Raw genomic sequence first — 15,730 nt, forward strand, 5'->3', positions numbered from 1 at the left:
CATTTCTTTTGAAATTAAGGCGAAATTATCGTCAGCTCCTCCATCTTCTTGCCTTGACACCCCAAGGAACAGGCTCATTGTTGTCTCCTGGCCCTCATTTATGAGAATTTGGCTTCTGATTCTTTGTTTTGTTGCTCCCCTTTAAGGGCCCTGTATTTTTTTTTCGTCTTTGGTAATGAATTTCTTATTCAGCCCCCCCCCCCCCAAAAAAAAAAAACATTTGTAATGTTTATTTAAGTTGTTTTATATTAATTGTATGATTTGATTGCTTTTAATAACTAAATTATGTGTAGAATAGGGCCTATTAGTACGTCGTCTCCTACCAACCTAGGGTCCGAAGTGAAACTCCTATTTGGACTTTGTTTTTGCAAAATCTGATAGTGCCATTGTGTTTAAATGGCCTAAAATAGGTCGTGTACCAAGTTTCGGCCCCAAAATAGGTCTAAAACCCATCGAAACCAGCCATCGAGTTGGAAAAAACAATTACCCCAACTCGCTATTTTGGCTGGTCGAAACTTGTACTCGAGACGAGTTCTAGTGTTCCTTGGCATCGCCAAAAGGTCAGCTAACTCCATAAGGTAGTGGTAATGATGGGGTAAAATGAGGTAGTAGTGGTGCAACGTGAGATCAGTCTTGTGGGACGGAATCGAAAGAATCCTCAGATTGAATTGGATTTTTTCCTTTATCCGAAGGGGTCAGTCTATCAATTGAAGCTTGTAGGGATCCCATCATGGTCTGAAGGGTAGTAACAGTTATATTGAGGGTATCAACACTATTCTGCAACGAGATATTAGAAGTCTCTAAAGCGGTCACCCTGTCTGTGAGACGAGCAATATCTGCTTTATTTTCCTACATATGGGAGTTGAACTGCTGAATAACCTCATTATTGGTCACCATAGTTTAAGGTAGGAAGGAGAACTTTTGGCTCTGATATCAATTGATGCAACCCGGGATTCGAAAACCCTAATTTGGGGTCGCTATGGGCCCACCTTAGTGATAAATGACTCAAAAATTAAAGGTAAAGACTAAGGACCAGAGTTGTCACGGCGTCTAGGCGACAACAAGGCACCTGGACGCCTAGGCGACACTAAGGACAATTCAGTAATAATGTGGAAGTTCAGGACCAACAAGGGAAGAGAAAACAGAGTTATAAACTTTACTAGAAGCAAATATTTAAGTGGGGGGTGTTTCTGGAAATTAACAATAAAGATGGGAATGAATAAAAACGAACTTAAGGCTAAAGGGACTTAATTGTAAATAAAAAAAGATATGGCTTTAATAGGATTAAGAAGCTTCTTCCTAAATATATGAACAGTACCCCAGTGGCAACCTCTCTCAATTTCCATGGATGGAGAATATTCAATAGGAGCTCAATCTAACTAAGAGTTTGGGGGTAAGTTCATGACTTAAAATCCTACTGGAAGCAAGCACTATCAGACACAATACTCAACTGCAGAACTAGAATAAAATGCTCTGAAACTTACCTGGCCGAACAATGGAAGCCAGCTCTGATATATCACTTGTATCTCACAATCCACGCAAGTATTTAGTACCAGATTGCACATGCAGAAATACCTCCAGCTAAGGAAAATAAGTATAAATTTTCAGGATGAAAGGACGAGATCTAATAGCAATTGACCCACTCAATTTGGGTTGTGGGTACTGCCCAAAATTTCGACGGAATGAGTTGAAATGGGGATTAAATATAACTGGTTTATACCGTTTCACTGAAATAATCAAAAGAGACAGAATTTTGGTCATTTCGGTGAAACATTTTGCCAAAATCTAGAAATCTTTTTAATTCTCATATCATCTCGTTTTGATATTTGTCGAAACCAAAACATTTCACTGAAATTTCCACACTTTGATCGAAATTTCGAACCATGCTAAAAATCGCACCCAAGACTGAAACTGAAATTCCCTACATAACTTGTAATTCTTAATGGTTAATGACTTAGGGAGATAAAAAGGCAAATAAGTCAAATTCCTATTCTTAAAAGCTACACCAAATATGGGCGTTCAAAGCATAGTTGTCGCGGCGTCACGGCGATCCAAGTCGGTGGAGGGGTGTCGCGTCGATATATCGACATGTCGCCCGCCATGGCGTTGCCATGGCGATCATGTCGACCATGGCAGAATTGTAATTAAATCCAAAGTTGAATGGCAAACTAGTAGATAAATCAAAATTCATAAGAGCAACGGCAGAATTGTAATTAATCTGAAGTTGTAAAGGCATGGCAGAACTGTAATTTAATGGAGTTAAAGAGAAAACTGAATGGGCTAAACAGAATAGCAATAGAGAGTATAGGGGGTTTTATATAAATAATATAAGTTGTCCTTACTTGCAATTTTAAAGACTTAATGTCTTCTTCAACCTTGCAATAACACGATAGAAAGAGAGGCAGAGAGGTGGTCAACTGGGGTAGTTCTAGTAGAGGAAACTCCTTATGAATCCCTGCAATTTCTGGAACAAAATCGCAGCACCAAGGTCTGCCAATCCCAACGAGAAATAGCCCCAAAATTCTGCTGGCAACCGAATGGTGAGATCTGAAACCAGATCTGGCGGATGTCTTAGTTGCAGGTTACTTTGGTGGAAGCAGTGTGATATGCATCTTCTGGGTTAAAATAGGAGATTTAGGGAAACAGGGAGTGGGTCTAAGGTTGGGGAAGAAACAAAAAATTAAAGAAGAAGAAATCGAAGAGGGAAAGAGAGACAGGATGCCATGGCGTAGGTCGATATGAACATGTCTCCAACACCAGGACGCCATGGCGGCGCCATGACAACTATGGTTCAAAGCAGGCCTATTTCAATTATTATCCATGAAATAGAAGGCCAAAATTATCTTAATGAAACCCAAAACTCATATCGGCCTAAAACAGCCTCCGAGGCTCCAATACATCACCTGTGGGGCCATGGTCGTGAAAACAAAGCTTTCTTTTGTATGGTGGCCTCCTTTGTCATCTTTCACCAAACATGCACTCAATAGGAGCTCAATCTAACTATAAGTTTGGGGGCAAGACTGTGACAGAGCTTGTCTTATACATTGTGGAACCATGTTGATTACTCAATACTAGAGACCATTAACTTTGGGTTATTAAAGTAAAGGGTTCAACCTTGCTTAAAACGAGAATGATATTTGAACTCTCAACAATTTTTGAAGGGGAAAAAGATCTTTGATCCAATCTGTAAGTCATCTCTTTCTCTATGCCTCTTGAAAATAGTTGCTCAGTTCAAATGAGCTCTCTGTTTTCTTTTTTTCTCCCCCTCTTATGTATACAATTTCAACGGCAAAAAACGGATTGTATATCTATATTTCGACATCTATATGCAGCAATATTTTACCTCCATGGCATTGTATATGTGACAGAAAACTATCTGACTAGACAAGATTGCAATGTTAAAAGAGCTATGCATATATTTAAGGACAAAATTAGTTTAGCTATAGTGATGGGCCAAACTAAGGCACTACGTAATCCGATTGCCTCAGAAAAAGGTGCACAAAGAATTGAAGTAGGGTGTGATCAATCCAAATTCATCTCTTTCTAGGCATCTTCCGAAAATTGTTCCTTGGTTTAAACGACTCCCCACCTTTTTCATTTTTTTTTGCAATTTCACACAACAAATTATATATTCATACTTTGAAATACATCTTTAAGCACCAAGACTAAATGCATCATAAGCATTAACATTTTTACTCTATGGCACTGCCTTGTTTTCGGCAGAAGGGGGGGCAGAGGTACACAAAACAAGTATGGCTCTGAATGGAATTCATTGGCGAAAGAGGATCCATGCAGCCTACCCCGTTTAGTCGGGATATGGCTGAGTTGAGTTGAGGGGTACTTGACAGAAAAAAAATTATCATTGCTTAGGGAGATTCACAAACATTTGAAGATAAAAGTTTCCTAGATAAAGATATAGGTTAAACTGAGAGACTAAGTAATCCTCTGGCCTCAGGCACAGGTGTGAAATAAGGTGCGCAAGCTATTGAAGTAGGGTGCCTTGCACAAGGGTGTGCAATTTCCTCCCAACATACCAAGACATCATATATCCTTTACTGCTTATTAAATGACCTTGAGTGGCTGATGTAGATCACAAGTCCATATGTACCCGCAGGAACAAGCCCCAAAACCAGCCAGCAAGGTTGTGGATTCGACTGCTGTGAGAAACAGCCTGGTTTGATGATGTGGCAAGTTTTTGTTTGTTCGATGGAGCATCACCGAAGGCAGCCCGGCCCAGAGAGAAGCATGGAGAAGATAAGAGACCAAAGCAGAAATTAAAAAAGAACAGTGATTCGGGGGCTGATATGGACAGCTGGTGTGAAGATCTGATTTTATTTTGTTACTATTCTCTTAGTAGTACCTAGTTACTAAATCTATTAGTTTCTATTTTAGTTATTCTTGCATGTGGCTGAATTATAAAGCCTAGTAGTTTCTAATTTTCTAATTTTAGTTACCTTCTATTTAGTTAGGATTTAGTAGTTTCTATTTTAGATTAGTTTCTACTTTGGAAAATTTCCGTTCTATTGTAAGCTTGCCTAAGCTATTAATAGGCATCACATCTTAATGAAGGAACAGATTTTGGAGAATAGAATTTGTGGCCAAGTTTGCCATTGGTTATGGGAGAAATTCAATGTTCCAACCATAGTTATCACGGCGTCACGGCGATCCAAGTCGATGGAGGGGTGTCACGTCGAAATATCAATATGTCGCCCGCCATGGCGTTGCCATGGCAAGCATGTCGACCATGTTTTATTTTTTATTTTCTCTATTTTTAATGTCATTTAGTATGCTATAATATATATCCTATAACATCAAAAATCAACAAGAAAGTGACCTACTAATATACTATGGTTTAATTCATGAAAGTGTAATATCCATTAGTGTTGAAAGTATGAAAACATAGATTAGCCTATCAAATAATTGAAAGCAATAGTCTTGCTGATAATAAAGTTGAAAAATCAAATGATAGGCATGTAAGCACAAAATCAAAGTACTGGTTTTTAGCAGATTAACATTGAGCTGAAGGGAAAAAAAAAAACTGAAATTATGGAGTTGAATATGTACTTGCTGCTGTTGTGTGTGTGACACTGTGACTGTGTGTGAGACTGTGAGTGATGGACTACTGGCTGTAATCAATCCCTCCCCCCCCCCCCTGTCTCTCGACTCACTCCCTGTCTCTGTGTGCCTGTGTGCCTGTGTGCAAGGTAAGAAGAAGAAAAAATAAGAAAAAACACCTTCTCTGTGACTTTGCAAGCCTGCAACTGCAAGGCAAGGGAAGGAAAAAAAAAAAAAAAAAAACAGAGAGAACTACTGGCTGTAATAAATCCCTCCCCCCCCCCCCTGTCTCTCGACTCTCTCCCTATCTCTGTGTGTGTAATTGTGTAATTGTGTATGTGTGGCTGTGTACAGGGCAAGAAGAAGAAAAAAAAAACATGTGGAAGCCTGCAACTGCAAGGCAAGAAGAAACAAAAAACCGAGAGGTTGTGTGCAAGCCTGCAACTGCAAGGCAACAAGAAGAAAAAAGGAAAAAAAAAATAACTGAGAGGTCTGCGACTGTAAGCAAGCCTGCAACTGCAAGGCAAGAAGAAGAAAAAAAAAAAAAAAAAAAAAAAACTGAGAGGTCTGTCACTGTGTGCAAGCCTGCAACTGCAAGGCAAGAAGAAGAAAAAAGAAAAAAAAAACTGAGGTCTGTGTCTCTGTGACTGTGCAAGCCTGCAATTGCAAGGCAAGAAGAAGAACTGAAGAAGGAGTTAAGAAGACGAAGAAGTGAGAAGAAGAAGAAGAACTGATGGAGAGAGTTGCCGGAAGTGAAGAAGACGAAGAAGTGAGAAGAAGAAGAAGAAGAAGAAGAAGGATCGAGTTGCACTAGCCGGAGGACTGGGAGGAGATTGGAGAAGAAGAAGAAGAACCAAATAAATAAAAAATAAAAAATTACTTACCTGGAGGTTGCCGGAGGGGTTCGAACTTGCCGAGAGTTGCAGACTTGCAGCTTCAGTAGTTCTTCTTCTTCTTCTCACTTCTTCGTCTTCTTGACTCCTTCAGTCTCCAGACGTCTCACGAAGTCTCTCCTCTGTCTCGACAAACTTTACGATTTCTAAAATCCCCCAAATTTCAATTCCAATTAGGGATTTAGGGTATAGTAGTAAATTGTACTGTTTAATCTTTAATGGTTTTAATTTTTTATGTTAATGTGACCAATACAAATCAAGGAAAAAGCATTTAAGCTTTTAAATGGTTTAAAAAAAAAAAAAATTTAAACCTAAGTTTTATACACTACTATCGACCGATATGCCCATATATCGTGGTATGGCGTCCATGGCGTCGCCATGGAGGCCATATCGGGCGATATTTATACATCCTCCATGGCGAAGCTCGACATGCTTGCCTCTCCAGCGCCATGGCGATGCCATGACAACTATGGTTCCAACAGCTGGGATAGCTGTGGGTGAGAGACCCAGGCTGAGATAGCCATTCTCCTACCCCCTTTCTTCTCTTCTTTATCTTCTTCTCATTTCTTCTTATCCTTTTTGGTTCTTCTTCTTCTTTCATATGTAAACAGAAAAGAAAAGGCAATAAAAGCTTTTGCATTAGTGGTAGGGGCAAATATGTTCATCCTGAAACTCTGGTGATTGCAGCAGTGCAGGCAACAGCTCCAGATGACTCCAGTGACAGTAGCAGTGGCAGACACCTCTCCCAGCAGCCCCTCTCTCCATCTACTCATTCAATCCCTCATTTCCCTCACTCTTTACCTCTCCTTAAATCATTTGACGATATCTCAATCTCCAGCAGCCTCCACAGAAAATGATCTCTGTCCCCGGAAATCTCTGCAACTCCTGTTAACATATTCACAGCTTGGGATTGTCAACCCCAAAATTTTCAGGTTTAGACTTTTCATATTTCAAGGTTTAGGGTTTCATGGTTTAAGGTTAAGGTTTAAAGTTTAGGGTTTCATCAAGGTTTAGGTTATTAAGTTTTTATGGTGTTTTAGATGAACTTATCCAACCCCACTACTGAAGGAGATGATGTTTCAAGCTTTGGAAAATGGACAGTATTGATGGTTGGAAATCAATGGTCCAGATCCATTTGTGACATTAGTTATAAGCATGGTACAAAATTTCGCGATATATCGCGAAATTTTGGTAATTTTGGTAGGGCCGAGACGAGATGGGCTTCCGAAATGAAAAAAGTTCAAATTTCGGCGAAATTTCGGTATATTTCGTAGAAATACTATGTATTGAGCAGTATATTTCGGTAAATTTTAGTACATTTCGGTAAATTTCGTAGAAATACTTTGTGTATTGAGTATTGAACTATTGACTATTATGAAGTTTATGAGTTATGACTTATGCGCTTATGACTTTATGAGTTTAAACTTTAAAGTTTAAACTTTAAATTAAAGGCTACATTTGACTTTATTTTTGTTTCATTACTTTGTTTAAATTTCTTATTATGTCTTTTAGTACTTAAACAATATGTATTTAACTATTTTATACAACAGGGTCCGACCGTATACAGTCAATCAAGGGTGCGAACCCAAAACACCACTTTGAGTTCATTTTTTTTGCAATATGAAGGTTTAAATGTGTTTATTTAGCTTAAATAAGGGTGTCTATGAAGTATCAGGCCTAGATATGGCCAAATACCCACCGAGATGGACTCCCGAAATATTGTAGAAAAAATGCAATATTTCGGCGAAATTTCGGATATTTCGGATATCTCAGTAGGCCCGAGATACCGATATATCGCGAGATATAGTACTATGGTTATAAGCAAAAGCATAGTATTAATGCCACAACTGTCGCGACTACCAGATCTAGCTGTCCATTTATCAATGAAAATTGAAAATCCATCTGGACCATTCACTTGCAAAGTTTTGAAACAATATTCCTCTCCACTGATTTCACCATAAACTGCCATGAAATCTTAAGCTTTAAACCTTAAACATTAAACTATGAAACCTAACCTAAATCTATTATTCTATTAAACCTAAATGTGAAATTTGGAGGAGAAGACTGAAACCCACCTTTAACTGTCTGTCTTTGGAGTTACAGTAGAGATTTCTTAACAATCTACAAAGAGAGGCAGGAAAACAAAGGAGAGGGTGAGAGGAGGGAGAAGATGTTGGCACTACCATTGCCTATAGTTGACAAGGCATCACCTTGGTCGCCTAGGCGGGCACCATGGCCGACTTGGGCTTGATCATGTTGTTGGTTTCACCTTGCGTCTAGGCCCCCTCCAACGCCTTGGGTCGCCTAGACGTCGTGACAACTATACCATTGCCTCTGCTTGAACCATCACCATTGACACTATTGCTAGGTCAATCAGAGAAGATCAATAAGAAAAGGGACTCGTGTAAAAAAGAAGATACTGAGCAGCTCCCATGTTTGCCACAAATATCAACTTTCACACTGTGACAACTATGCCATTGTTCACTTGAACCATCACCATTGACACCATTGCTGAGTCAGTCACAGAAGATCAATAAGAAGAGGGACTCATATAAAGAAGAAGATACTGAACAGCCCCCATTTTTGCCACAAAAATCAACTTTCATAATATTATTTTTCATAGATTTCATATTTCATGGGTTAGGGCTTCTCCTGAAGTGTACAGTGTAGAAAACCTAAGACCTGTAAGTCTGTAACTAGTAACTTGAGAGAGAAGAAAAGATGAGGAAGAGGAGAGAACGGTTAAACTTATCAGTCTCCCTCATAATGCTTGTATTTATAATCTCAAATTACAATAGAAATGGGAACTCCTAATCAGATTAGTAATTCCTAATCATGATAGGATTCCAAGTTACAATAGGAAAAGAACTAGAACTAATAACTCAAACCGAAACTAAGACTAATAACTCACAGAGAATTAGGACTTGACATAATTAGAAACTAGGACTCCAACTAGGACTAGGAAAATAGAAGATACACATATCAACCAAATCATGTTCACGTGAAGCAGTGTCACATGAACAAGATTTCAACACTCCCCCTCAAGTGGATTATACAAATAAGTAAAGAAAGAAGATCCACTTGAACTAAAAGGAAAAAAGATCTCCAAATAATGCAAACACTCCCCTCAAGTTGGGCATACAAGGTATCAATGCCCAACTTGAACAAAATGAGAAGAAACTAAGTTGCAACAGAATCCAGCTTGACATATGAATGCAGCTCCCAAATAAACCTTCAAGAACTTGAAAAATAGATCTTCAAAACTTGATGACATGATCAAGAAACCGAGACTAGAATGTCTTCCAAAAAAGGTAGCTTTCAACGATCTTCAATAGCTATCCAGTGATGAATCTCAGTTGTCATAGTGACTTAGAATCTTGAAGTGAAATAACTAGAAAGAAGCAAAAAACAAACTCGAATCAGCAGCGGCAAAATATCGTATCAACCAACCGAAAGTCCTCAAATAGGCAACAACCAAATATCTTCAATACTCTTCAATACTTCAATCTCCCCTTACGGCAAACTCAACCCAATAACAAAGTAGATACCCGTTGGCAATGGTGAAAACTCGATCTTCTATGCTTTGCACCTAGTGTTCCCGCAAGTTCTCGCTTTCTACAATGTCTCAGTGTATCGTACATAATTCCCCCTCACGTGGACATAACAGAGATAATGTAAAAGATAGCGCAAAAACATAGTATTCCAAAATTTTCTAAAAGTGCTACGGGTAATTATAAAGGAAGGAATGGTAAAATTGTAATTTACGTAAGTTTCCAAAGGTGTTATGGGTAAATACCAAAGATATGAGATATGAAGGGAATTATTGAAATGGAATGGAGTTGGAAAAAGGATGGCATGGCTGTAATTTGGTGGAAATCCACTTTGAAATACAATCCAAACCAAAGGGCAAAATGGTAATAAACCAGAAATTTCAAGGGTCAATTGGGTAGGCAAATAGGGGAATGGATGAAAAAATAATGGCAGTTCCGTAAATAATCAGAATTTTGCAAGGGCTTTTGGTAAACAAAAAGCAATGGGATGCAATGAGTAAAATAACCAAAATTTCATGAATGGCTAGGAAGGGTGGCAATTTGGTAAATAACCAAAATTTTCAAGGGGTTATTGAAAAATAATGAAGCAAGGGAACAGATTTGGAAAATAATTTAATTCCCTAGTAGAAAGGGTAAACTAGAAAAGGAATGTAAAAAATGGATAAAAGAGAATAAGAGACAAAGACAAGGGAATTATTGGAACTCATAAAATAAGGTTTTTAAATAAACCAACTTACGAAGGTTGTCTTCAACCTTACGACGAGAGAAACCAGGGGATTGAAACCTTCACGTAACCACGGTTTCAAGCTCGAGACGAAACCAGCAAAGGCGGAAAAAAGGATCTGCCCAAATCAATAACCTCCGGACCCCATCATCACCTTCACAAAACTAGGGGCGGTAGTCGTGGATGCGGCAACCCCGCAAAATCTCGCAAGGAAGAGAAGTAGTCCAAAGGGAAGAGGAAAACCACAGGCTGCAAACACCATACAACCAGAGCACTAAACACCGCAACCAGCCCAAGCAGAACCCCCCACTAGTTAGTCTTATTCTCAACCAAGTCTTCAATGCTAGCATAATAGATCCAAACCAGATCGGGGAACCGCGCCAGCAAGCGAAGAACTTTCAACAATCGAACAAGATCAACCGATAGCAACCACAACACCAAATCGATTCAGAGCAAACCAGAATTTAATTCCACAAACAAACCTTCGATAGCAATCAAAGTAAACAACAGAGCGACAATTGATGAATCGATCCAACTAAAATTTCCCACAGCAATAATCAACCCTGGAAACCAGAAATCGAAGAACAACTTCTTCTCTATTCACTTGCTTCTCGGGAGGAGAGGATCTAGTCGAACCGAGAAACCTTCATCTTCGAACCGACCGTACGGTAAAGTAGGGAAGAGTTGGGGAAGCAGCAAAAACAAAAGTTCCAACAGATCAATTCAGCAAATCGATGTCTGTTCTTCAAAAAACCAGATTGGAAACCCCTGCAAGATGGAGAAGAAAAAAACCTGCAACTGAATCGGGCAGAAGAGGAGGTATTGTAGTAGCGGCAGCATATCATATACCCAACAAGGAATAAAACTCCTCGAATAAAAACAGCGGCAAACAAGAACCAGATCTGAAACTGGCCAGGAAAAAGAGTTGTTCCCAATAATAACCTTGATCGATCTCCAAGGAATCTTCAAACAGAACAGCAATCGATTCCAAAAAACACACTGCAGAAAATAGATCTCCAAAAGGCAGATCAGAACCTGAGCAAATCAAATCAGCAACTCAATGTACGAAACCCTAGTTCTTCTTCTTCTTCTTCGATGAACTGGGTTTCTTTCTAAAAACAAGAAACCCTAAACGACTCTCAAAACGGCAATCTTGGAGAGAATCAGTCACTAGTTGCCTAGCTCGATACCATGTAGAAAACCTAGGACCTGTAACTAGTAACTTGAGAGAGAAGAAAAGATGAGGAAGAGGAGAGAACTGTTAAACTTATCAGTCTCCTCATAATGCTTGTATTTATAATCTCAAATTACAATAGAAAGGGGAACTCCTAATCAGATTAGTAATTCCTAATCATGATAGGATTCCAAGTTACAATAGGAAAAGAACTAGAACTAATAACTCAAACTGAAACTAAGACTAATAACTCACAAGAGAATTAGGACTTGACATAATTAGAAACTAGGACTCCAACTAGGACTAGGAAAATAGAAGATACACATATCAACCAAATCATTGTTCACGTGAACAGTGTCACATGAACAGTACTTCAACATACAGCAATACAAAAATTGGAAAAAAAAAAAAAAGGGACTTTAGTGTACTTTTCCATAGTAACCTTAACAAAAGTGTATTGCATAAATTTACTCAGATAAAAGAAAACACTAAAATATAATACAGGTGTACCTATATACTCATACATGCACACTTCATAGAGAAATTTCAGTATGACACTTGCCTAGGCACCTCTCTAGCTTCAGGCATGTGCTTTAAGCGCAAAAATGGGCACCGAACTTAAATGTGCATGTGGGTTCCAGACAGTGGACCTAGGCATGCCTCACTTCACCTCAACTGAGGCATTGCATCAGCCATTCCCTAAACACATCTACATACCCTCACATGCACACTTCAAAGAGAAATTTTTGTTTGACACTCTTCTGGGACACATTAAGCACAGAAGTGAACACCTTACTGAAGCTGAATATGTGGATGCAGACAGGGTGCCCAGGCATGCCCCATCTTCTCTCAAATCTGAGGCATGCCTTCAACCGCACAGCAAGAAATTTTATTAAACCATAAATACTATCCAGAGAAATCAATACTGACCATAGAGCGAACAAGTCTCAAGGCACTCCGGTAGACCTGCATACAGCAACAATAAATCAAAACATTCATCTATTTCGCCAGAGATAAAAATGTTGTTAGTCAACACAAGATAATATCAGAAACCAATGGTAGACATCAAGAACTAATAACTTTTCAAAACAGTCTCCCACCCTCTCATATGTCATATCAAACCAAGGGTTTAACATCTCAATACTGACCTACCAAAGGGAAATGATATGCTAAACCTAGTTACTTGACAATGACGACAGGCAGTTTAGCTGGTGTTGGTAAAAGGTAGAAGGAAGCTGCGAGAGGCAGTAATTAAGATTATACAGGCAGCCTACAGATTGAGCTACCAACGGAAAACAAAATACGGACTCCAAATGCAAGGCACTTACAGAGTAATTTGGTTTCAAGGCATGAGCAGCTGCAATATAGATAGCTGATTGACCGTATAGCTCATTAGGGGAGACTTCTTTTGCGTTGATTGGTCTCCCAGTTCTTAATGTGTCCTCTGCTAATCCATACTGTGCCATATTACGTTTAAAAAAAATAAAGAATAAAGTTAGACTTTTATGTGTTTAATTGTTTATTTAACTTGAAAGGGAAAATTGCATAAGTGCACACAATCTCATGTTATTTCATTGTAGTTTATAATTCATAATAGCCTGAATTCAAAAAGAGAGCTTTCAATCCAAAATTTGGTAGCAGAAGCAGCAGCAAACCAACCAGAACAGTGCCCAGGTTGTATATTGCACGGTGGAAGTCAAATTGCAACTGTATTGCTGCACGGAACTGTAAATAATACAATTGCCAAGTACCAAACAAAAAAGATCAGTACATTGCAGAAAAACAAAAATTAAAATAGCTTTTCTGACCACCGTACAGAACATCCAGGAATTTTCACATGTTCTGAACTGATATCTGTACCTTACTAATTGCACTTATTACAATTGTTTGCTTCTCTCTTGCAGGAACAATTGAACTGAGTTCCTAAATTGCAAATACATAGACAATTTAATCAATTTAACCAGCAAAAGAACATGAAAAGATATGTAAATATTAGTATCAAGGTACACACACACACACACACACACACGCGCACACACACACACAAAAACACTAAAGAGAAGTTCTCAAACTATCATAAATACAGTACCTGTAAAGCAAGTCCCCAGTTGTTAAGAGCCTGAAATCAAAACCAAGAGGTATGAGGGAAAATGGTATGTAATAACTGAAAACCATGATTCTTAGCACCAGTACTGAAGTTAGTAACAGCAGCCTCAAGAAAATGATCAACACAATACAATAAGGGAATGACAAAAACAAAGCGAAAAATAAAAAATGTAAAACACTGGAACTACAATGGAAACAAAATCAAATAGACAAATTCTGATATAAACCTGAGGGCTATTCCAGTTCAGTTGAACAGCTCTTTCATAATTTCTTGTTGCCTGCAAAATCAGGAATGAACATCTCAATGTTTCAACAATATTCTCATTAAAATAGGACATGAACTATTCCATGATACATTTCAACAACAAAATATAACAGTAATCCTATATTGTAATGAAACTAAAATTGGTTGGCCTCATAGTGACATTTCAACTAGAAATTATTCATTAAATACTCACTAACAAGTAGCAAAACCATTAGAATAAAGCATGATGATATTCAAATTTGATTTCAAAATGCTTATCCTCTTAAACTTCTAAATTTGTGTCCAGAAAAACAAATTATGAACTCCATATAGCAGCTGGGAAGAAAAAAAAATCAGCACAGATGGAAATTAAATAACTGAATCAGCTTTTCAGTACCAGGCGCGCCAAAATTGAGGTTACACAAACTTCTCATTCTTGGTATAGCAGAAAAACTAAAGACAACTTTCAAAATCCTGTAATATTTCAAATTTTTTAGAAACCCTGATGGTGATATATACATGCTAAGGTACAGAAATTAATTTATAATATGAAGTGGTATTCATTAACCATGTGGCAAATTGAGTTAGCCAACTGATGGATTTTGGGGAATTGAACTTATGTCAATGTGACACAAGTCCTCTCTATTTATACTAATTCTTATGAAGTACAAGTTACAATTATACCCTTAGCCATTCTTCGGCGACTTTTTGACCAAGTCTTAGGTCTTCTTGGAGAGTGAGAACTTTACAATTTAGATTACAAGAAATGTTAAAATATGAAACTGATCCTAAGAGCTTGTGCCAATGTGAAGTACCCCTTGAAGGGCGCTTGCTGACACTTTTCTCATCTGAAGCATTTCAGCTCGTAAAGTATCTTTTGTCGATGCTTGATCTTCCATTTTGCACTTTCGACACTTTGCGCTTCTTATGTCATCAGAGCTTATAAAATGTTCTTCTAAGGATGTGAGCCTTCAGTTAAGTGTGTTTTTCTTGACTTTATTCTTACATCAGTTTCATGTTTGGGAAAAATACTTCCGGATAGATGCTAAGACATCATAAGTACCAATTGACATGCTTCCAAAGAATTACTTTTTTATCATTCAAGCAGAAGCTTTTTCATCAATCAAACACAAGCCTTTTCATCAATCAGGCGGATGTCAGTGATCACCAAAACATAATGTAAAATGCAATGTCCCAACAACCACAAGTGAACATTCACCAAAGATCCTCCCTGGAGCTGAATGCCAATATGGAGACCAAGGAGACCAAAACCAATAGTTTAACAAACTGAAACAGATTGAAAGGTTGAACCAGTTTGGTTGGAACTGGGGCACCTTCACCATTCAATTATCCCCATACCAATACTGAGGATGAAACTAAGTTAAGTGGATGCTTCTTTTTCATGGCTTTTTGCAAACTGTGAAAAACGGCCAGTTTCCAAATCTCATCTAGTAAACCAGTTTGTTAATTTTACTTCCCCATTCTTAATTTTCCCCTACCATTGTTACATTTAAGGGGAAAAATTCTGTCACAGAAAGTAGTAGGAAGAAGCAAGAGGGAAGGGGAAGCTGAGATTCTCAATCTGCGAAAGAACTAGGGAAAAGCTTACTTGTGGTGCAGAAAACAAATCCCAGGATCTATAATTTTCAGGCATCTATCAGCTTAATCCATTTAAGAACAACATTATGAACAAGGGTATAACAAATATAGAGTTAATTTCAAGTTCAAACCTGTTTCCATAATTCTTCTGCCTCCTTAGTGCGACCACGCATTTTTGCTCGATCAGAGATCGCAATTGCCCAATTATAGAAGGCCTGGCATAAAATGCCAGAATAATCCCAAGCATGCAAAAAAGAGATAGGTTCAGTTTTAAAATTTATGGACAGAGCAGAATTGATACATATCAAATTCATATAGAAAAGAATTGTTAATATTATCATCTCTAGCGTCCAACTTTTTCCAGGTTAGCTACAGAGCTTCATG

General features: G+C 38.2%; 1 protein-coding gene across 3 annotated transcripts in view; it reads right to left on the minus strand.

Annotated features, from left to right (window-relative positions):
* The window catches only part of LOC122655708 (protein HLB1), a 68,093-nt gene that overhangs the window by 19,934 nt on the left and 32,429 nt on the right, over positions 1-15,730 (minus strand). For all 3 annotated transcript variants that reach the window (XM_043849998.1, XM_043849997.1, XM_043849996.1), the window contains exons 5-11: positions 15,478-15,561; positions 13,731-13,781; positions 13,487-13,516; positions 13,258-13,320; positions 13,057-13,122; positions 12,726-12,854; positions 12,328-12,363 (exon numbers count right to left, since the gene is read on the minus strand). In XM_043849998.1, coding sequence (XP_043705933.1) covers positions 12,328-12,363; positions 12,726-12,854; positions 13,057-13,122; positions 13,258-13,320; positions 13,487-13,516; positions 13,731-13,781; positions 15,478-15,561 — 459 coding nt within the window. The remainder of the gene's footprint in view (positions 1-12,327; positions 12,364-12,725; positions 12,855-13,056; positions 13,123-13,257; positions 13,321-13,486; positions 13,517-13,730; positions 13,782-15,477; positions 15,562-15,730) is intronic.

This window comes from Telopea speciosissima, chromosome 3, assembly GCF_018873765.1.
Source record: "Telopea speciosissima isolate NSW1024214 ecotype Mountain lineage chromosome 3, Tspe_v1, whole genome shotgun sequence".
Lineage (NCBI taxonomy): Eukaryota > Viridiplantae > Streptophyta > Magnoliopsida > Proteales > Proteaceae > Telopea > Telopea speciosissima.